This window comes from Terrapene carolina, unplaced genomic scaffold, assembly GCF_002925995.2.
Source record: "Terrapene carolina triunguis isolate 2854851 unplaced genomic scaffold, T_m_triunguis-2.0 Scaffold627, whole genome shotgun sequence".
NCBI lineage: Eukaryota > Metazoa > Chordata > Testudines > Emydidae > Terrapene > Terrapene triunguis.
In genome coordinates this window covers 571,862-594,120 of record NW_020664978.1, presented here as the reverse complement: position 1 = coordinate 594,120, position 22,259 = coordinate 571,862, and the positions used below count along the sequence as shown (strand labels likewise).

The following is a 22,259-nucleotide window of genomic DNA, read 5'->3' as shown; positions in this document are numbered from 1 at the left end:
GCACTGTATGGAATTAACCATCAGCAGCTGCGCTGCTATATCCAGATTCCCAGGACCCCTGGTGAGGACGTGCACCGCCGACACGAGGAGCGCAGCGTGGACAGGCAAAAGCAATTCAGTTGTTGTGGTTGATGAATGTCAACATAACTTTGGTGGACTTCATTTTGTCATGTAGACTTGCCCTTAGGAGTACTCAATATTTTCCTTTCTAGCCTATCCAATTATGGACACGGCCACCATTTTCAGTGCTCTTATTTCATTCTACAAATGTAAAGCATTTATCTCACTTCTTCCCCACAAGACTAACATGTTACAAAACACACACCTCAGTCATGTCCAATCACTATTAAAAAGTTCACCATCAACAGCAGCCTATGTCTGGAGATTATTTAATAGGCTGTAACAAAGTTGTAATTGAAATTTCATCTATTAACATTCGGTTCTTCCACATAACTTCCATATTAGCAGACATCCAAGTCAGGGTGCTTTCCAGAGGTATGACCAATAAGAACTTAGCTCTCCTAGGCCCATCTGTTAGAGCCTCCAACTCCACAGCGTTTAGTCCAACTCATGTAGTTTCTGGGATAACCTCCAGCTTGCCTGACTTTAGGCACAAAGTTGAGGGGAGATGCCACAGCAGGTGACACTGCTCAGAACACCAGTGCCTCTTCACCAACTCTGTCCAATCAAGCACACTTGTTCCTGGAACTGCACCCACACCATCCCGTCCTGTACCTCAAAACAACCGCCCTTGGGCTAAATGAGATGTATAATATGCTGTTGTGGAAGGCCGAGGGCTTGCCTGAACTGGAGATTTTCTGCACTCTAATGTAAGTGCACTAGTGTAGCCCTCCAATCTAGGGCACAGCATTAATGGTGAGTGACTTGCACTAGGGTAGATCACTCTGGTGCAGCTAACCTACAGCCAGAGTTTGCCCCACTCAGCTCCACCAACACAAACATCCCACTGTCGACAAGCTCTCCTCCCTGGGAATCTTCCCCAGACACACACATTGCTGGGAGGCTAGAAAACCAGAACTGCCCTTCCACCTTGCTCCAGGAATTTCTTCAAAGCTTTTCCTGAAGTGCTGTTTGCCTGCTCCGTCTCTCTAAGAAGCAAAGGGGGGGAGGGGGAGGCGGAGAGTCTCGACTGCTGGGACCCAGCTCCTTGCCCATCCCGCTCCTCCAGTGAGGACAGGGCTGCATTGAAGGGCCAGGGTCAAGAGTGACAAAATGGAACCAAATTACTTCCATGTAAAATTAAAAAGGTCGTAGAGGAGTTTTGAAACTAAGGGCTGGGGAAAGCCGACCGGTACAGAGGAGCACATGGTTCAGACAGACACATCCTTTAGGGGAAGCTCTATTAATGGGAATTCTCCATAGTGTAGTAAAGAGGAGAGGATACAAGTTGATAGGATGGAACTGAAGAGAAACAGTCAAATGAAAAAGAGCCCCCTTCAATTACATCACACAATAGCACACAACTAAAGAGGGACAAATCTTATAAGTTCTTATATACAAATGCTAGAAGTCTAAATACTAATATGGGTGAATTTGAGTGCCTGATATTAAACGAGGCAACATAGAAACTTGGTGAAATGATGATAATCAGTGGGACATGATAATACCAGGGAACAAAATATGTAGGAATGACAAAGCAGGTTGGACTTGTGCGGGAGTGGCACCATATGTGAAAGAAAGAGTCAAATATAGTAAAAATCTTAAATGAATCAAACTGTACCACAGAATCTCTCTGGATAGAAATTCCATGTTTGAATAATAAGAGTAGAGCAGTAGGAATATGCTACCGACCACCTGACCAGGATGGTGCTGGTGACTGTAAAATGGTCAGGGAGATTAGAGAGACTGTACAAACAGAAAACTCAAAATAGTGGGGGATTTCAGCTATCCCCATGTTGACAGGGTACATGTCACCTCAGGACAGGATGCAGAGATAAACCTTCTAGACACCATTAATAATAGCTTCTTGGAGCAGCTAGTCCTGGAACCCACAAGGGGAGAGGCAATTCTTGATTTAGTCCTCAGTGGTGCACAGGACCTGGCTCAAGAGGTGAATGTAGCTGAACTGCTCAGTAATAGAGACCATCATGTAATTAAATTTAACATCCTTGTGAGTGGGAAAATACCAAAGAAGCACAGTAGCATTTAACTTCAGAAAGGGGAACTACAGTAGAATCTCAGAGTTACAAACTGCCCAGTCAATCACACACCTCATTTGGAACCAGAAGTACATCATCAGGCAGCAGCAGAGAGAGAGAGAGAGAGACACACACACACACGGCAAATACAATACCATACTGTGGTAAACGTAAACTACTAAAAAAATAAAGGGAAAGCAGCATTTTTCTTCTTAATGGTAAAGTTTCAAAGCTGTATTATGTCAATTTTCAGTTGTAAACTTTTGAAAGAATCACCAAAATGTTTTGTTCAGAGTTACAAGCAACCTCCATTCCCGAGGTGTTCGTAAGGTTCTACTGTATGCAAAAATGAGGCAGCTTATTAAATGGAAAGTGGACAAACACAAGAGCAAAATCCCTGCAAGCTACATGGAAACTGGAAACTTTTTTAAAACACCATAATAGAAGCTCAAATTAAATGTATACCCCACATTAAAAAACATAGCAGTAGGACCAAAACAGTGTCACTGTGGCTAAACAACAGAGCAAACAAGGCAGTTAGAGGCAAAAAGGCATCCTTTAAAAATTGGAAATCAAATCCTACTGAGGAAAATAGAAAGGAGCATAAACTCTGGCAAGTCAAGTGTAAATGTATAATTAGGCAGGGCAAAAAAGAACTCGAAGAGCAACTAGCAAAAGACAATACTAATATAAAAAATTTAAGCTGTCATGGAATAAGAGGGAAGGTCCTCTCATGGATCAGTAGCTGGTTAAAAGATAGGAAACAAAGGGTAGGAATAAGTGGTCAGTGGAAAGAGGTAAATAGTGGTGTCCCCAAAGGGTCCGTACTGGGATCTGTCCTATTCAACATATTCATCATTGATCTGGAAAAAGGGGTAAACAGTAAGGTGGCAAAGTGTGCAGCTAATACAAAACTACTCAAGATCCAAACAGATACAGACAGACATCATCTTCCTTTCCAAATGCAAACAGATGGACATCATACCAAAAGGACTAAAGGTAAAAAATCCATTACAATCATTACACTAATTGAATTTTTTTCCCCCATGTTAAGTTCTCCTCACACCTTCTATGGGTCATCTCGATTATCACTTCAAAGTTTTTTCTTCTGCTGCTACTGATAGCTCATCTCAATTGATTGGCCTCTTACAATTGGTATGCGTACTTCCACCTTTTCATGTTCTCTGTATGTATAAATATCTTCTGTCTGTGTGTTTCACTCTATGCATCTGATGAAGTGAGCTGTAGCCCACGAAAGCTTATGCTGAAATAAATTTGTTAGTCTCTAAGGTGCCACAAGTACTCCTGTTCTTTTTGCGGCTACAGACTAACACGGCTGCTACTTTGAAAACTACTCAAGATAGTTAAGTCCAAAGCAGACTGTGAAGAGTTACAAAGGGCCCTCACAAAACTAGGTGACTGGACATCGAAATGGCAGATGAAATTCAATGTTGATAAATGCAAAGTAATGCACATTGGAAAACATAATCCCAACTATCCATATAAAATGATGGGATCTACATTAGCTGTGACCAGCTAATTTAATCATTGTGGATAGTTCTCTGAAAACATCCACTCAATGCAGAGCGGCAGTCAAAAAAGCGAACAGAATGTTGGGATTCATTAGGAAAGGGATAGATAAGACAGACAATATCATATTGCCTCTATATAAATCCATGGAACGCTCACATCTTGAATACTGCATGCAGATGTGGTCGCCCCATCTCAAAAAAAGCTATATTGGAATTGGAAAAGGTTCAGAAAAGGGCAACAAAAATTATTAGCAGTATGGAACAGCTTCCATATCAAGAGAGATTAAAAAGACTGGGACTGTTCAGTTTGGATAAGAGACAACTAAAAGGGGATATAATAAAGGTCTATAAAATCATAAATGGTGTGGAGAAAGTTAATAGGGAAGTGCTATTTACCCCTTATCATAATACAAGAACCAGGGGACACCCAATGAAATTAATAGACAGCAGGTTTAAAACAAACACAAGGCAGTACTTCTTCGCACAACACATAGTCAACCTGAGGAACTTGTTGCCAGGGGATGTTGTGAAGGCCAAAAGCACAACTGGGTTCAAAAATGAACTGGATAAGTTCATGAAGGATAGGTTCATCAATGGCTATTAGCTAAGATGGTCAGGGTGTCACGGAGTGTGGGGGAGTCAGGGCCCTGCACCCCCCACTTCCTGCGATTCACCGTGACTCTCAGCCAGCCAGTAAAACAGAAAGTTTATTAGACGACAGGAACACAGTCCCAAGCCGGGCTTGTGGGTACAACCAGGACCCCTCAGCCAGGTCCCTCTGGGGTGCAAGGATCTTAGACCCCAGACTTGGGTTCCCTGCCTCTTCCCAGCCAGCCCAAAACTGAAACCAAAAAAAACTCCTCCAGCAGGCTCTCTCCCCCTCTCCCTTTGTCGAGTTTCCCGGGAAAAGGTGTCGACTCCGCACCCCCTTCCTGGCTCAGGTACCGTCCCTCACCTGAAGTCATCCTCTGCTCTCCCATCCCCCATGCAGACAGTTCCAGCAAAACTAAAAGACATTCCCACGTCAATCCACCCCGCTCCCTACTGCGTCACACAGGGATGCAACCCCATGCTTGGGTGCCCCTAGCCTCTGTTTGCCAGAAGCTGGGAATGGGTGACAGGGGATGGATCACTTGATGATTGCCTGCTGTATTCATTTCCTCTGAAGCACCTGGCATTGGCCACTGCGGGAAGACAGGATACTGGGCTAGATGGACCATTGGTCTGACCCAGTATGTCCGTTCGTATGTTCTTAGGAGGGGATTCTGTCCAGCAGGGAAAGCGGATGGGGGCTGTCTCTCTCCCCCACTCAGCTGCTGAGACCCTGGGCCCTGCCGATCTTGCTCCCCCACAACGCAGCAGCAGCTGCCAACTGGGAGTTCCCCTCCTCTGAGTATGTGTACTGTGTCAACTAGTGGGGACGCTGAGGTGGAGAGACAGGTGCGAGGAGATCCAATACTGGCAAAATTTGGGTTAAAAAGAATAAAACCCGAACAGTTGCTTTTTTAAAACCCAGCAATTTTTCAGGGAAATTCAGTCAAACACAGACTTAAATATTCTCCATGGTATTCTCTCTCTCATTCCTCATGCACCCGAACATTGTTTGCAGCTGCACATTTGAGAGAAGTCAATGAAGATGTCGGCTCAATGATGCCCAAGTCCCTTTCTAAGGTCTGGCCCACACCAAAAACTAGGTCAGCCTTGCTACGTCGCAATGTAGTTAGTTGGACCTAACCCCTGGTGTATATGCAGCACAGCCAATAGAAGGATTCTTCCCTCAACCTCACTACCACCTCCCAGAGAGGTGGCTTATCCACCTCAACAGAAAAATCCCTTCCACCACTGAAGGAAGTGTCTACACTACGCACTACAGTGACAGCTGCTGTAGCTGTGCCACTGTAGTGTAGACATGGCCTAAATTGAGAGTTAATTTAGAACCTTGGAAGCTGTCTGGGTAATTAAATTTTTCCCTCCTCTGTGCAACACTCTGCATTTATCAACACTAAAATTTCATTTGCCATTATCAGAGGGGTAGCCGTGTTAGTCTGGATCTGTAAAAAGCAACAGAGAGTCCTGTGGCACCTTTAAGACTAACAGATGTATTGGAGCATAAGCTTTCGTGGGTGAATGCCCACTTCGTCGGATGCATGTATTCACCCACGAAAGCTTATGCTCCAATACATCTGTTAGTCTTAAAGGTGCCACAGGACTCTCTGTTGCTATTTGCCATTATGTTGCCCATTCATCTAGTTTGGTTAGGTCCCTCTGAAGTTCCTCAGTCCTCTCCTGATTTGTCTAACCTAATAACTTATCTGCAAGTTGCTGCCTCACGGCTCACCTCCGTTTTCAGATCATTCATATAATAAACCCCAAACCTAACACAGAACCTTGAGACCTCAACTGTTAAACTTTTGCCAGGAAGTAAAATTGACCTTTATTTTCTTTTCCTAGTTTTTGATCCATGACAGTACTTGATACTTCGCCTCTCTCCCTGTGACTATTTAGTTTCTTCAACAGTCTCTTGTGTGGGGCCTGTCAAAGCCTTTTTAAAAGTTTAAATAAGTTATGTCAAGCTAGACCACCATACAATATAAACTTTAAAACATTTGTGTAAGACTTTAGTCCGAAAGTTTCCAACCAAGTACAATAATGTTACTGATGTGGAAAGATTCTGTATTTTGTTCTTAAACATAAATACATGGAGACAATAGGGTACAACACTAGAGACATGAGCATTCTGGGCACAATCCAGACAAGAATTTAAGCATATGCTTAACTTCAGACATGCAAATAGTTCCACTGAAATCAATGGAGCGACTCACATGCTTAAGCACGTACTTAATTTTTAAGCGCTTTGCTGGATTTGTGTCAGCTTGCATCAAACTCTGCTCAGCAAGTGAAATGCTTCCTCCACCGTGCGTTTAACTGCACCACTCAGTGTTACAGTCCAGTTTTTCTTTGTTTAGAAAAGAATAAAAATAAAGGTAAGAGGAGATAATAACTTAACAAAACAAATCTAAGGGCAAATAGGTGGCCTGTGTATAAAGTACAAGCACAGACTATCTACAATACTCAGGGAGATGTGTGCAAGGGGGGAGACAGTGGCGCAGATTCTGACCTGCACCAAGACTGACTGAGTACAGGAGAGCACAGTGGGCGGCTGGTTACAGCTCCGTTATCTGGGCCGGGCCTGACATAAGTTACAGCAATGTAGGGGCTGCTCTGATGGTAGGCAGTTGAATGCACCATGGTCCAGGTCTTAACCCTTCAGTTGGGGTCTGTCAGCTCTGCTATGGGAGCCAACTATGTTGGTTTAATGGCTGCTGGGGACAGGAGTAGCACGAATTTGGCCCTCTTCTCATCGCTCAGCTTTGACTCACTGAGTGTGGGGGGTGCATCTATTGTTTGATCAGAGGTGTGAACAGATTTGAGACAAACGTAGATTGTATGTTTACATGTGGAATTAACTGTCAGGAAATCCTAAATCAACCGTTGCAAGACTCTATAGTGGCACAATCTCCATTCTGCCACAGGAGACTGAAACTAAGAATCAAGTAAAAGTTTTGTGCAGGTATGTACTAAAGCGAATAAAGATTGATTTTTAATATTCTTTTATTTCTACTTATATACAACGCCTCACAAAGGGCTGAGTGGACTTCTAAATTTGCAAAGAAAATGTACTGTTTTGTTTTCAAAACAATAAGCTAAAGTTTCAGACCAGAAAGTCAGTAAATCAGGCAAAAGCTAACTTATAACTTTTGCAAAGCACAACCAGTCTATTCTATCCATTCAACAGTGGTCACTTGCCAAACTTTCTATGCAGGCACAGTGCCTCTCAGGAAGTGCTCACATCCAGACTTAATGGAGCTCTCTTGCACATGCCACACACAGGCTATTCAAAAGCTTTATAACTTAAGTCAAAACCAATGGTTTCCAACATATAGTAAGCTGATTCACTAATATGTTGCAAATAAAAGCACGGAGTTTGGGTTGTTATATGTGGCTCATGTGTGTCTAAATTAGCCTCTCCAATCCACGAATCCCAGAAGCCGAACAAGTTTTATCAGCAAATGATTGTCCAAAAACACATTATAAAAGTTTGAGTAATTTTCATGTTTGAAAATTTTCAGTCATCTGATGAGGCAGCACAAATACCATGGAACTTAAATCACCAGCCATAACAAACCTACTGCACATACGAAGAGAGCAGCTTGCTGACTGCCTGAAAGCAATTCACACTTTGGGACCTCAGAGCCTAACCGTGCTCGGTGATGAGATCTGACACGATCTCAGCCCAAAGTACAGTCCAAAGTACAATGAGTTTCTTACTCACACAGTCAGTGGCACAACACAGCTCAGAGCATGCTCATCCCTTGCTCCTACTCTTTACCTCAGCCTCATCCCCAAAAATGGGGTCAAAAGTCCAGTAACATTTATTGAACACCAAGAGTGCATTCATCCCTATATAAATATGAAGGATGCTGCCATACCTATACCAGACAGTGTAACGTGAAAAAATTAGCCCACCCATAACTTATGCACCTAAAGCTGCCTTGCAACATATTCTGTTTTTCCCATCCAGCAAACTGAAGAAATTTAGCTTATTTCTTCTCTTGCAGAAAAGCCCAAGAGTTTGAGGCAGCAGCTGTTCTGAAAGTACCAGAAAGACGGCAAAGCTCCACAAGATTAGGGACTAGAACAAAGTATCCTAATAGCACTGCCAGCTTCACACTAAGGTGCAGAGACAGATCCCAGTTCCATAGGACAAAAGTAACCTAGCGGGTGACCTGTCTAGCTAAAAATAGGGAGTTCATGCATCCAGTAGGAGTGCAGGCACAACTATAGCTCTGCAAAGAGTGCATTTCCAGTTTTCTCATGCTTCTTAAGAGCCCAGTCATGCAGGGAAGACGAGAAGACTAGCTAGCCCTCTGTGGAAATGCCACCTGTTGGAGCTACTCAACCTGGAACCACGGTTGTGTGTCTTGCAGGTGAGACAGGGCGTGGGCAGTTTTGTATGGCTCTCCTGCAGCCAGCTCTCCTGACAGGAAGGAGGGAGGCGGGGCAGGAGTTACTTACATGTTCCGCTCCCTGTCAGTGCTCTCGTACTCTAGGAAGACGATCTGCCGGGGATAGTGGCCACAAATTTCCCCATTCACATTCTGGATCAGGCTGTAGCAATAGTCCCTGCCAAACAGCTCCAGGCAGCGCTTCTCAATCCTCTCCACCTGCAAGACAGCCAAATCTACAGCTCAGGGGCTGGAGCTCAGGCACAGGACACCTCTGCTATCCTCCCCACCACAGGCCTTGCCCGAGCCAGGAGGGGGCTGGCGGGGCTTGGCCCAGCTGGAGGCGAGGTGCTTTCAGGGCTCGCCCAGCCAGAAGGGGGAGAGGGTGTCAGGGGCTCTCAGACCAGGGAAACCGGGGGGGGGTCCCCGCGGGTATGTCTCGGCACAGCCGGGAAAGGGGGGGGCTCCCAGGGGCTGAGCAGGAAACGGGACGTGTCTCGGGGCCGGCTGGGGGGTCTCTCGGGGGTCTCGGCGCGACCCGGGGGGCGGGGGTCTCAGGTGCCGGCAGGGGAGAGCGGGGCCTCCCGCGGGCTGGGGGCGGGCGGCGGGGTCCGCGGCGGGTTGGCCTCAGCCTCTCACCTTCGCGCTGCTCCCGGCCCCGCCGCCGCCCCCGTCCTTGGCCCGATACTGCGCCCGAGAGAACTCGAGCAGCAGCTCGGCCAGAGCCCGCTCCCCGGAGCCCGCCTGGGGGCAGCCCCGGGCCCCCGCCATCCCCGCCCGCTCACGGCTCCCGGCCCATCGCGGCCCCGCACTCGGCCACCCGGCGGCTTCCGTTCCCCACTTCCGGGGCCACAGCGCGCACCGGAACTTCGCAGTAGGCCCAGCCAATCCGCTGCCTGGAGGGGGACACGGAGGCACCATCCCTTCCGGGCGCGGGCGTGACGTCATCACATCGCGACGCCGCGACTCGAGCACGTCGCTCCCACTATAGCCGCGCACGCGCCCGGCCGGGTCCCCGCGTGGCCTCTGAGCAGATTCCTCCTGCCCCGCCCCCGCCTGCGCGAGCCCCCCCAGCCCGCCCCCGCCCCTGGGCCCCGCGGCTCGGGCGTGGCCGGTTGCTCGCCCCGGGGCTGGGGGCGGGGCCGGGGGCGGCCCTGTTACTCCGCGCGCAACAGTTTCACATTTTGCAAATCTTCTTTGTGAAATCCCCGGGGCGGCTGCAGCCTGTCACGGGGCGCCCAGGCCCCCCCCCCCCCGGCACCGGGGGGGGGTGTGCGGGCGCGCCCCCCCCCCCCCCCCCCCCCACAGACACGGACTCCGCGGTCAGGCTGCACCCGCCCCTGTAACCGCCCAAGGACCCGGCCTGCCCCGAAACACCCCAGGGCCCTGCCCCTCCGTGCCAGTGCACCGGTGTGGGCAGCCAGGCGGGCTCTTAGCGTGGGGGGACCTAGGTGTGGGTTGAGAGGGTTCTGGGTGGGACAGTCTGGGTGCGGGCGGCTCAGGGGGGGATCCGGGTGCAGGGGGATCTGGATGCACACGGGGTTGTTGGGGGGTTCTGGGTGCAACAGTAATGGGACTCTGCAGGGGGGTCCAGGTGAAGGTGGTTGGGGGGAGGTTGGCTGGGGGGGAGCTTGGTGGGGGGGGGTTGGCTGGGGGGGCTCAGTGGGGGGGCAGATGCTGGGGGAGTGGGGCTCAGTGGGGTGGGGCTCCAGGTGCAGGTGGCTCCTCGGGGGGGGGTTCTGGGGGCAGGGGGGTTGGGCAGATGGGGGAGCAACTCCCTGTACACCCTCCCCCTACAGCTGAGGAGCGATGGGTGCAGGAAGCAGGTGGGTGGGGGGAGGGAAGTGGGCAGAGCTTCCTGCAGCCAGGGGAGAAATCTGGGGGTGGGTCCGGCACAGCCCCGGAAGCCATGCAGGGAAGAGGAAGTCCCATCCTCCCCAGCCCAGCCAGGACTAGCAGCTGAGCCCAGTGCAGGGTAAGAGCCGCCAGCGGGGTCTTCCCCAGTCCCGCTCCCTGCCCCACGGTGATTTACCTCTCTGCTGGCTGCCCTGGGCACCCAAAACATGCTGCTGGGGAGGGTCACATGACTGCTCTTGTGGCTTCCCTTTGCTTCCCCATCAGAAAGTCATTTTTCTGCAGGGAAGCAAAGAAATCTGTGGGGGACATAAATTCTGCGCATGCGCAATGGCAAAGAATTCCACCAGGTGTAAGTAGAACTCTGACTGAGCCATCCCCTGAGTGATGTAAGTTACACCCACCTCTGCGGTAGGTCTGTGGACTGCCGCTCCCATCGAGACCACTTCTCCGACAGGAGCTGTCTCCCTTCGGCATAGAGCATCTTCACCAGACGCACTGCCGCTACACTGCTGTAGCACTTCTAATGTAGACCAGCCTGGAAAGAAAGTAAGCTCAGGGTGCTGCTGGTTCAGGAGCTGGCAACTGCCAGCATGTACATCCCTGCCTCTGCTGCAGCCCAATTACACAAAGGGATGGGGAGCCTCTTTGTCCTGTGTCAGCGTTGCCTGCCATACTACTTCACCCCCAGGCCAGAGTGGCTGCCCTTGGGAGGCCTCCAGGCTGCTCTCTCCAGCCTTTCCCCACCCTGCAGATCGTCTCGTCACATCATTATGCCTCCATATCAGGGCAGATCTGACATGTCCAGCTGTTTTGTCTCTGGCTTGTCTGAGCTGTGCTGAAATACTCAGACGCTCACAGCAGCTGCCAGGCCTGGCACGGGGTCCTGCAGGAGTCAGATGAACCGTTTTGTCAAGGCTTTTCATGCTTCACTAGGCTTCAGTTCGAGCGAGTGGTTCTGACATGCAGCAAAAAAAGCAGGAGTTTGTCCTAATCTGTGTACTGGCTGCGAGAGCGAGGAGGCAGCAGTGTACAGGAGCATCCAGGCTGTGACACTAACCTTGTCTACACTCAGGGGTAGCTGTGTTAGTCTGTATCCACAAAAACAACAAGGAGTCCGGATTTAGATTAATCTGTTAGTCTTTAAGGTGCCACCGGACTCCTTGTTGTTCTTGTCTACACTACAAAGTTTTGTCAGCAAAAGCTGCCTTTTGCCGACAAAACAGGGAAGGCGTACACACTTCAAAGCTACTTTTGGCAGCAAAACTCCGCTGTTTTGCCGACAAAACAAAACCACCTCGACGAGAGGCATAGAGCTTTTTGCGGCAAAGTTAAAGCGACAAAGTGTCAGTGTAGACACTACCGTTTGTTTTGTCGACAGAACTGGCTTCCACCAGTATCCCACAATGCCTGCTGTGACCGCTCTGCTCACTGTTTTGATCTCTGCTGCCCTGCAGGCATGCACCCCTCCCCTTTGAAAGCTCCCAGGAAGTGTCTGACAGCTGAGGTGCTGCTCCAGTTGCAGGGACCAAAGAACAAATCATTAATGTGGAATCCTCCTGTTCTGCCGTGCACTAGGAACACAGGGGCAGGCAGACTGTTGCTGCTGCTGGGGTGGGGTATTGTGCTGCGTTGACATTTCTCAGCGCTGAGAGCTCACAGAGCTGCTCAGGATGCTGCTTCCGGCAGCTGAGGAGGCTGTGGGAGAACTCGGAGGGAATCCCAGAACCACAGGCAGGCAGAGCGGGCTGCTTTGGGAGAGACGCCGAGCAGAGCCGGGAGTTGACATGGGGTGTGTGTCCGTCCCCCTTCCCCTATCTCAGGATAAGTCGGTCAGCCTGCTGTCTCCCCTGCCCCAGACACACCACTCTCCTCTCCCACATGCACATTTCAGTTGAAAAAGCAGCTGACAGTCTAGTAGGATGCCCCTGGAATGATGGGATTGAGAAACCTGCCCCATGCGGCATTGCAAACCCTTCCCAAAGCACCCTGCGGCCAGTTGCACAGTGGGATCACTACCACAGTGCACTGCTTTCTGTGTCAATGCAAGGCCTGTTAGTGGGGCTGTGCTCTGCTGACACAAGGAGCTAGTGTGGACATGCAACAGCGGTTTTAATTAAAGCGGTATAACTTCTGCCGACAAAACTCTGTAGTGTAGACAAGGCCTGAGAGCGAGACAAGTCAGACATCTGCCAGGGATACAGATGAGCTTAGAACCTCTCTCCATTTACACTTCACAGGGAAGGGGCTCTCCAGGGGGCAGAGCAAAGTCAACTGGCTCCAGAGGGCACAAACACATGCCGCTCATCGAAGGGGTGCAGGGAGAGCATGGTAAATGGGCTGAATAACCAAACGCAGACTGTCCCACAGGGCTGCCGCCTCCCATGGGTTCCCACGTGCCCTCTTGGTGAGCAGTCCTGCAGACGGGCTACCTGGGAACCAGGTCAGTCAAGCAGCAGCCAAGCCTGCCATTACACACAGGCCAATCCCCACCGTCTGTCTCTTCCAGGGCACAGTGGGGTCCCCTCCCCACAGCCACGGTGTTCAGGTACCCAGCTGGCTTGCCCGGACACATACACGGCCCTAACACACCTGCTACCAGAATGCACACGGCCTAGGAGGGGGAGGATTTCTTCCAGTCCGAAGTTCTGGGTCTGGAATACAGCGGAGAAGGCTCAGGGACATTGCACTCCACTCCGGTCTGGGGCCTTCTCCCTTGCTCAGCTCTTGCCTGCATTTCCCTCTCCCCTTTCCTCCTCGCTGTCTGTGCAGGCCCCGCCCCATGGTGGCACCGCCTGCAGCCCCTGACCGTGGCCGCATCACAATAGTGCTTGCTGCCCACTCCACTTAGGTGCTGCAGAACGTCCAGGACATGCTGGGCCCTTTATGTTGCTGTGGCAGACCCAATGTAATTTACAGTTGTGTTAAAGTCCCTTTGCATGGCCAGAGCAGGGCAAAGGCCACAGCGAAAGTGAGAATCTGGCAGGTCATATTTTGGAGCCTGCGTGAAGCAAGTGGGACCTTGCAGAGTTTGGTCCATGTGCAGACTCCTGCCCCTGGTAGCAAGTCGTTCCCGTCCCTCTCAAACCTGGATGCTGAATTTAGCCATCAGATGGGGCTAGGGCTTCTCTTTCCTCCATCAAATCAGCCAGTCTGCCCGAGCTCATGGTGGGCACTCATGGGGGCAGCTCTCAGGAGCCAGATGCCACCCACGGCTCTGCACAAGGCCACCCTCACGCCGTGCTCTGCCGTCTCCCCCCAGCTCAGTCACTTACACCTCTGCACAGAAAAGGGCAGGTTGGTGGGAAAGTGCCATTCCACTGGCTAGCAACGACAGCGCTAGGCACAGGGCAAGCGAGACTCTGGCCCTTCCCCACTTTCCTGTGTCTTTTCTCACGATACCCCTGCAACGGTGCTCATCTCCTACAAGTCCTTCCTGGTCACTCACTGCTTCTGGGCCACCACTCCCTGTTCCCTCACCTCCAGCACATACAAGTACTGTACAGCTGTCAGCCAAACCTAACGAGGCCTGTGCCTAGGGCCTCCTGCTACTGTGCACCATTCCTGTGACTTGCATTGTCCAACTCGGAGCGTGAGTTCATCGGACATTGTGCCAGTCACACCTCTGCTGCTGCAGCAGTCGCCTTACTGAGAAGAATGGCCAGTTGAGCAAGAGTCTGGGAGTCGGAACGGCTGGGTTCTAGGCAGCTCTGGGGTCGGGGGCTGGGAGTTAGGCCTTCTGGGTTCTATTCCTGACTCTTGCTGTGTCTGCATGATTGGAGCGGCACGGGGTGGCCCTGAGAGTCTTTCCTTGCCACACTCACTCCAGACCACCAGCACCAGCAGGCCATTGGCTGCAGTGCTATTTACAGGTCCCAGCCAGCTCCCCCTCTTGCTCCTAGGGGGCATGGAGCAGTACTAGCAGTCAGCTCTGCCTTCCTCCCTCCCCTGCCCGCCGGCTTCCTTCCTCTCTGCTCCCAGCTGCTGGGTTGCTCCCCTTTAATCAGCCCTTCAGCTATGGCTCCACTTGTTAGCTGATCCTCTGTTTAGACCCCAATTAACCTATATTGGTGGGGATTTGAGTGACAGGTACTGTCAACTTCTGACCCAGAACCCCTGTCACAGGGAGGTTTGCTTGCCCCCATGGTAGCCCATTCTGTGCGATCCTTTGCTAGTCTTTCTGTGGGTAAACAGTTCTTATGATCCACCCCAGAAATTCTTTTTCTGCCATCAACTTTCCCCTCCAACGTCCATCAACATGCATTGCCCCCGAACCTCGTCAGCTGTGCCCTGCCACTCAAATCTCTTTCCATCAGACCTGACTAGTGTTTGCTGAGCTCCAGTCGTCCCCAATGATCTGTCATTGGTTACTCAGTCTGTCCATGACATTTTCAGAGTTCTTCTAGAACACCATAACTTGAGTTATTGGAATTTATCATTGATTGTTAAATTGAAGCCCGGCCATTCAAACACAGACCAAATGTACATTTTTAAGAGTCGGAATTTAGTCTTTAGAGTCTGAACATATAAAGTGCTAAGTGGTCTGCCAAGTGAAGTTCTAGCTGTCTCAACTGGGCACTCAAAATTAGTGGACACTTTTGGCCTTCATCTCCCTGTGCCTCAGTTCCCCTTTGTAAAATGGGAATAACATCACCTTACCTCCTGAGGGCATTGGGACAAGACATTCGTTAGTATTTGTGAGATTCTCAGGCCCTGCAGCCAGGAGCCCCGTCAAAGTGGCCAGGAGGAAAGTAGTAATTCTGTGTTCAGGGGAGGATTAGGATGTGTGCAGCACACATGGCCTGGGGGCCACACACTGAATGAGAAGCATAAAGCGAAATATGGACTAGTCACCCATTGAGGGAGCACCTGTACACTGACTGGGCTGATGCCCTGTACAAAACCTAGCATGTGATCATGTAAATACAGACTAATGATAATGCATACGCACTTGGGGTCACAAGCAACCTGACCTCTCACTCCCCACTTGATCCAGAACTTCTAAGCACCCAGGAACATGCCAGGAATCCCAATTACTTCATTTCTATCATCCCCAGCAAGCAGAAAGGAACCCAGCAACATAGACAGGATAACCACAGAAGTGGCAAACCTGACTCCTCGTTGCTAACCCAGGGCATTCCCTTTCCAATGGCAGCACATTCCCAGGCCCCAAGCCAGACCTCTGGCCACTGACACAGGGACAGGACAAGCATTTTGTCTCACTAACATTTTAAACAAATATTCTACTGGAGTTAGAGAAAATTTCTCCACAGATTCCATCAGACTTTGTGACTCATTCTGAGCTCTCCCCTATACATTTCTGGTCACTTTCCTGCTTTCATAATGGGGGTGTGGGGGGACAGCACCAGTATTGGCTAATTATTCCCCTTTCTGCAGGAGGGTTATGCCCTGGCAAGGGTCATAAAGACAAAATAAAAGAGGTAAATGTGGAATTCAAGAAATCATGGGAAATGCCAGTCAGGAGCCCCTATGAGCCCTGAGACAAGTGTACCCCCTCAAACAGCAGATTCAGTGCCCAGGAGAAATGCCCCTGGCCAACCCCCCAAAAGCCATTGGAAACATGGCAGCTGCTCAGCATCTCACCGCAGTTCAGAACAGGCAGCCATGTGCAAGAATCCTGTATCCAACTGAAACAGCAGCAAGGCTTTAGGGAGACCCAATGGAATCACGGGAGGTGAGACAGTCGCGTAAGCCATGCGGAGTGCCCCATCTTCTTCTTTCAGACCCTGAGCGCCTGTCTCCCTGCACAGATTTCCAGCCGCCTCCACTGACAGGCTCCTGGAGCAGCTGCTGACTCTCCCTGCATGGCAAGGGAGGGACTTTTCCCCAGGGACTGTGAGCCTCCCTGGGAAATGCACTCAGTGAGATGTACAGAAACGTGTAGCTGCTGTGATTAATCAGGGACTGTGGTTCTAGTCTCAGGGATGGGTAAGTCTGGAGGGGTTGGCTCGTTCCCTTTTAGCGTAGCAGATTGTGCCTTACGCTGGGTGGAAGGACACTCGCTCCGAACACAGTCAGTATATAAATAGCTCTGCTGAGAGCGTAACAAAGGCCCCTCTGCTGTACATAGCAGAGCGCTCGGGTGATGTGAACTGAATGTTTCGTGTCACTGACCATGCTCACCCAGTGGGGATTCCCAGCTGCTTTAGGCCAAACACTTGAATATTTAAACAAATTGAAACCATTGCAAAGTAAAATACTTTGTACAGAAAACAAAACACTGACAGAAACCAGGGGAAGACAGGCCCCTCCTTGCACAGAATCCAAACTAACCAAGGAACATGCACTGCCGAGTCTCCGAGCAAGGACTCCCCGTTGTCCATGGGCCCATTCAGTGCCTGTTTTAGCTTTGTATCATTTGTAATTAAAAGATGCCAGACAAGATTAAGACCATAGGCTCAGAACTAGCAGTGAGAGCTGTGTGAATGGCCTGGGAGGATCGATCCACAGCCAAGAGTGACGGGGGAGTGTGTGGAGCTAGCAGAGGGGTTCATGTGGCGGACTCCCTCCTTGCCCAGGAACGGTGGGAAAGACCAGGATTGTACTGTGCTACCCTGATCCTGGGCTGGGTATTCACCCCTTTGTGACGGATGCCACCCGGCAGCCCTGGCTGCCCTCACACAGTGCACACTGGGGATAGACACAGAGCGGTTCTAGGACTGGAGCAGTGCAAGCGGGCATTTCATTAGAACATAAGAACGGCCAGACTGGGTCAGACCAAAGGTCTGTCTAGCCCAGTATCCTGTCTGCTGACAGTGGCCAATGCCAGGTGCCCCAGAGGGAGTGAACAGAACAGGGAATCATCAAGTGATCCATCCCCTATCACCCATTCCCAGCTTCTGACTGTCGGTGGGGTTGCCAACTTTCTAATTGCACAAAACCAAACACCCCTGCCCCACCCCGCCCATGCCCTCACCCTGCCCCACTCCTTCTCTGAGACCCCGTCCCTGCTCACTCTACCCCACCCTCACTCACTTTCACTGGGCTGGAGCAGGAGGTTGGGGTGTAGGAGGGGGGTGAGGGCTCCAGCTTGGGGTGTGGACTCTGGGGTGGGGCCAGGGATGAAGGGTTTGGGGGTGCAGGCAAGGGCTTTGGACGGGGGCAGGTGGCTGGGGTGGGGGTATGGGCCCACAAGGATTCTAAAAATTAATACTTGCCACTCCAGGCATGTATTAAATTCCCAAGGTTACAGCTTCTCTCTGACCTTGGCTTGGTAAATGCTGCCACCACCCAAATGCAAAAAAGCCCTCTTTGAACTCAGAAAGGAGCACTTGGTATTTCCTCCCTGTGGGGTACCCTCAAGCCCTTTCACCCCCCCCCCCCAGGGAAGAGCTGAGAAAGAAAACAAAGGAAATTAGCCGTGGCTACCAGCTAATCAAACAACATGCACAAACCTCTTAGGACACCAAAAATCCAGTCCTGTTCTTAAAAAAGGTAAATTTTATTAAAAACAAAAAGGAAAAAATGCATCTGGAACTTAGGCTTTGCTAGATCGTAAAAGAAGCAATTATAAAAATGAAGCACCCAAAACAGCTTTCTTAGGGGTTCAGCTTAAAAGTTACACGCAAACAAAAGCATCTGGGGTTAGCAGAGAGGAGATCCACAAGTCAAAATAAAGCAAATAAACCTGATTGGGTCTAGCTAAACATTCTGATCTACTTACACATGTGGATTTCAGAGAAGTAGTTCGAAGCATGATCTGATGATTTATGATCCTACCTGGGCTTAATCTGCTTACAGCATAGCTGCTCTGTCCCTCCAGTCCAGAGAGCAACAGACAAAGGGAAAGTTTATTTCCCCATTTTAAAAAGTTCTACCTTCCCATTGGCTCTTTTGGTCAGGTGCCCACTTATTTTTCTTTACCTGGGGGACTTTTTAACCCTTTACAGGTAAAGCAAGTAGAGAACTGCTACCAAGAGGGATTTTATAGCTAGCTGGCTGGCTGGGTGTCGATCAAAGGGAGCTATCCCCCCACTTTATTTATCACAGGGGTGAAGGAGGGGGCTTCGGGCTGGGGCAGAGGGTTGGGTGAGTGAGGGCTCTGGCTGGGGGGGTGGGCTCTGGGGTGGAGCCATGGATGAGGGGTTTGGGGTGCAGAAGGGGGCTCAGGGCTGGGGGTCAGGGTATGGGGGGGTGGGCTCCAGGAGGTAGTTTGGGTGCGAGAGGGGACTCCAGGCTGGGGCAGCGGATTGGGGGGCGGGAGGGGGTTCAGGGTGCGGGCTCCCGGTGGCACTTACTGCAGCTCCCAGGAAGCGTCCGCCAGGTCCCTGCAGCCGCTAGGCGCATGGGTGGGCAGAGTGGCTTTGTGCACTGCACTCGCACCTGCAGGCACCACCCCTGCAGCTCCCATTGGTCATGGTTCCCGGCCAATGGGAGCTACAGAGCAGGCACTTAGGGCGGGGGCAGCGCATAAAGCCTCCCTGGCCACCCATGCACCTAGGGGCCGCAGAGACCTGGTGGATGCTTCCGGGAGCCGCGCAGCACTAGGGCAGCCAGGGAGCCTCCCTTAGCCCGGGCCCCCGCTGCGCTGCCGACCGGACTTTTAATGGCCTGGTCAGTGGTGCTGACCAGAGCATAGGCGTGCGCAGCCCATTTAATTTGGGTGTGCATCCAGGGAGCCCCGCCCCCACACACTCCCTCCTACTTCCCGCCCCCTGACTTCCCCCCTCAGAACCCCCAACCCCCCCTGCACCTTGTCCCCTGACTACCCCCTCCTGGGACCCCTGCCCCTAACTGCCCCCCAGGACCCTACCCCCTATCTAAGCCTCCCTGCTCCTTGTCCCCTGACTGCCCCCCAGGACCTTACCCCCTACCTGTCCCCTGACTGCCCCGACCCTTATCCACACCCCTGCCCCCAGACAGAACCCCGGGACTCCCACGCCTATCCAACCGCTCCCCGCCCCCTGACAGGACCCCCAGAACTCCCGACCCATACAACCCCCCCTGCTCCCTGCCTCCCCCAACCCCTCTCCACACCCCTGCCTCCTGACAGCCCCCCCAGAACTCCTGACTCATCCAACCCCCCCAGCTCCTTGACCCCTGACCACCCCCTCCAGATACCCCCCCACCCTAACTGCCCGCCCAGGACCCTCCTTGTTCCCTGTCCCCTGACTGCCCTGACCCCTATCCACCCCCCGCCCCCTGACAGACCCCAGGGCTCCCATGCCCCATCCAACCCCCCCTGCTCCCTAACTGCCCCCTCCAGAGACCCCCCACCCCTAACCACCCCCCAGGATCCCACCCCCTATCCAACCCACCCTATCCCCTGACTGCCCCCACCCCTTATCCAACCCCCCTTACCATGAGATGAGGCTCCTAGCCTCCCCACGGAGCCAAACACTGCCCCACGGGAGCACACAGCCCCGGCCCCCAGAGCGCTGCACGTGCGGCAGCAGGGCTCCAGGGGAGGGGGGATTGTGTCTGCCTCCCCACAGAGCCCCAGCCCCCAGAGCACTGTGCGTGCGTCAGCAGGGCTCCAGGGGAGGGGGGATCGTGTCTGCCTCCCCGCGGAGCCAAACACTGCCCAGCGAGAGCGCGCAGCCCCGGTCCCCGGAGTGCTGCGCGTGCGGCGGCATGGCTCCAGGGGAGAGGGGCCGGCGGCTTGCAGCACTCGGCCGGGCACTCCGGCCCGGGAGCACAGACCCCGTGGCTTGCCGCGCCGGGAGAGGGGGGCCATTTGCCCACCCCTGCATTAGGGTGTGCCTGGGCACACCTGGCACACCCCGTGCGCACGCCTATGGACCAGAGTCTCTTTTTGACCAGGCATTCTGGTTGAAAACCGGACGCTTGGCAACCCTGGCAGTTAAATTAAATTAAATTAAATTAATGGAGATATCCAATCTCCTAGAACTGGAAGGGACCTTAAAAGGTCATCGAGTCCAGCCCCCTGCTTTCACTAGCAGGACCAAGTACCAATTTTGCCCCAAGTCCCTAAGTGACCCCCTCAAGGATTGAACTCACAACCCTGGGTTTAGCAGGCCAATGCTCAAACCACTGAGCTATCCCTCCCCCCAGTTGGAGATGAACAGCCAGCACATGGGGTCCCGTCCCCGCCCATCCTGGCTAATAGCCACTGACGGACCCGCCCTCCAGGAACTGAGCTAGTTCGGTTTGAACCAGACCAGGTGCATGGCCCAGGGCTCGGCTCCGCGCAATAAGAATGAAACAAATCCAAGAGGGCCAAGTCCTATTCCACCACGTGCAGCCCCTTTGCCTCGGCAGGAAGTAGAGCAATGCTGCCCCCTACAGGACAGTTTCTGGCAGTCTCCTTAAAGGACACATAATGGAGCTTCCAGTCCAGGCCTTGGGGCAACAATTCTCCACCCTGAGCCACACTCATTTCCCCGAGACTCACTGACATTTCTCTTTGCTCCATTCAGTCCCATTAGGACCTGTGCTTTGGCCCAAAAGACCCGTTTGATTCAGAGGCCAGGGGGTTCCCGGCCTGGGGGGTGCTTGAGACGCCCCTGTGGGGAGGGCTGCTGGAACACCAGGCCAGGCTCCACCAGGGCCTCCCGCACAGGCTGTCTGGGTGCCCAAGCAGTGCTCTGACCTTTGGCACGCCCTGCCCCATGACTCCAGTTCCCATCACACACCAAGGCCTGTGCTGTTCCCCCTGCTCCCCACGGGCTTCCCACCAGTGAGTCCGGGGCATCAGCAGCCAGACAGTGAAAGGGAGGCTCTGGCAGGTGACGGCTTTTAGCAGCAGGGCAGGGTGCCAAAGTAGGATGCAAGGAAAATGCTGCAGCTAAGGAAGAACCAGGCTGGCAGCAGGCTCTGGGCGGTCAGGACCTCCGAGCTTAGTGGCAGTTTAAAGGTGGCCCCTCCTGCCACATGCCCCCACCCCAGCACTGCCCTGGGGCCCTGGGGTCAGCACTGAGGGCAGGGCACAGCCCCCTGTGGCCCGACACATTCCTGCAGCACACGGCTGGGTAGGGGACCCCCGGCCTAGGCAGGCCTGGCTCAGCGTGGGGGGAGGGATCCCCAGCGGTGGTGACATTTCTCACAGGTCCCCACCCAGAGCCAGGCCTCACCTGCCTGGGGGTCCTGCCCCCGGCAGCAGGGCAGCGAGGGAGGGGGCCACAGGGGTCTGGCTGACCTGAGCTCTCCACGAGGCAGTGCCTCCCGGGCACCCCAAGCCTGCAGGCAGGGCAGTGGGGGTGAGGGGGAGGCTCAGACCCTGCACCCCGGCCAGAAGCTGCTCCCTTCGGCCCCCAGGAGCAGATTCCTGGGCCTCTCCCCATGGTCTGGAGCCCCAGCCCCTGTGGGGCTTTCCTGGCAGGGGACTCCCCAGCCCAGACCCGGGGTACCTGGGCGGGCAGAGCGCACTGGAAGGGTCCCCCCCAAAGACCCCCATTGAAGGACCCGCGCCCGTCCCCGCCTCGCTGGGGCCGCCGGTCTGGGTGCTGTGGCCCTGCGGGGAACAGGCCCCGGGACCCCGGTCCTGGCGCAGAGCCCGGGCCCGCCGGGGACCCGGCCCCCCTCCCGCTCGCGGATCTGCATTGCCGCGGGAGCGCGCCCCGCCGCGGGAGCGCGCCGCGCACAGGAGCAGGGAGGCGGCAGCAAAGATGGAGTCGCGGCGGCTGCAGCTGGTGGGAGCGAGCGGGCGCGTCTAGGGCTCCCCGCCCGCGGGCCCCCCATGGCCTGGCCCCTCGCAGGCCACCCCCCGGGCTCAGCCTCCGCACAGG

General features: G+C 52.9%; 1 protein-coding gene across 1 annotated transcript in view; it reads right to left on the bottom strand.

Annotated features, from left to right (window-relative positions):
- MTMR14 (myotubularin related protein 14) overlaps nucleotides 1-9,495 on the bottom strand; it is a 63,000-nt gene extending 53,505 nt beyond the window's left edge. Inside the window, exons 1-2 of the mRNA XM_026659308.2 lie at nucleotides 9,337-9,495; nucleotides 8,768-8,916 (exon numbers count right to left, since the gene is read on the bottom strand). Of these exons, the coding sequence (XP_026515093.1) occupies nucleotides 8,768-8,916; nucleotides 9,337-9,468 (281 nt within the window). The 5' untranslated portion in view covers nucleotides 9,469-9,495. The remainder of the gene's footprint in view (nucleotides 1-8,767; nucleotides 8,917-9,336) is intronic.
- Nucleotides 9,496-22,259: the final 12,764 nt, after the last annotated feature.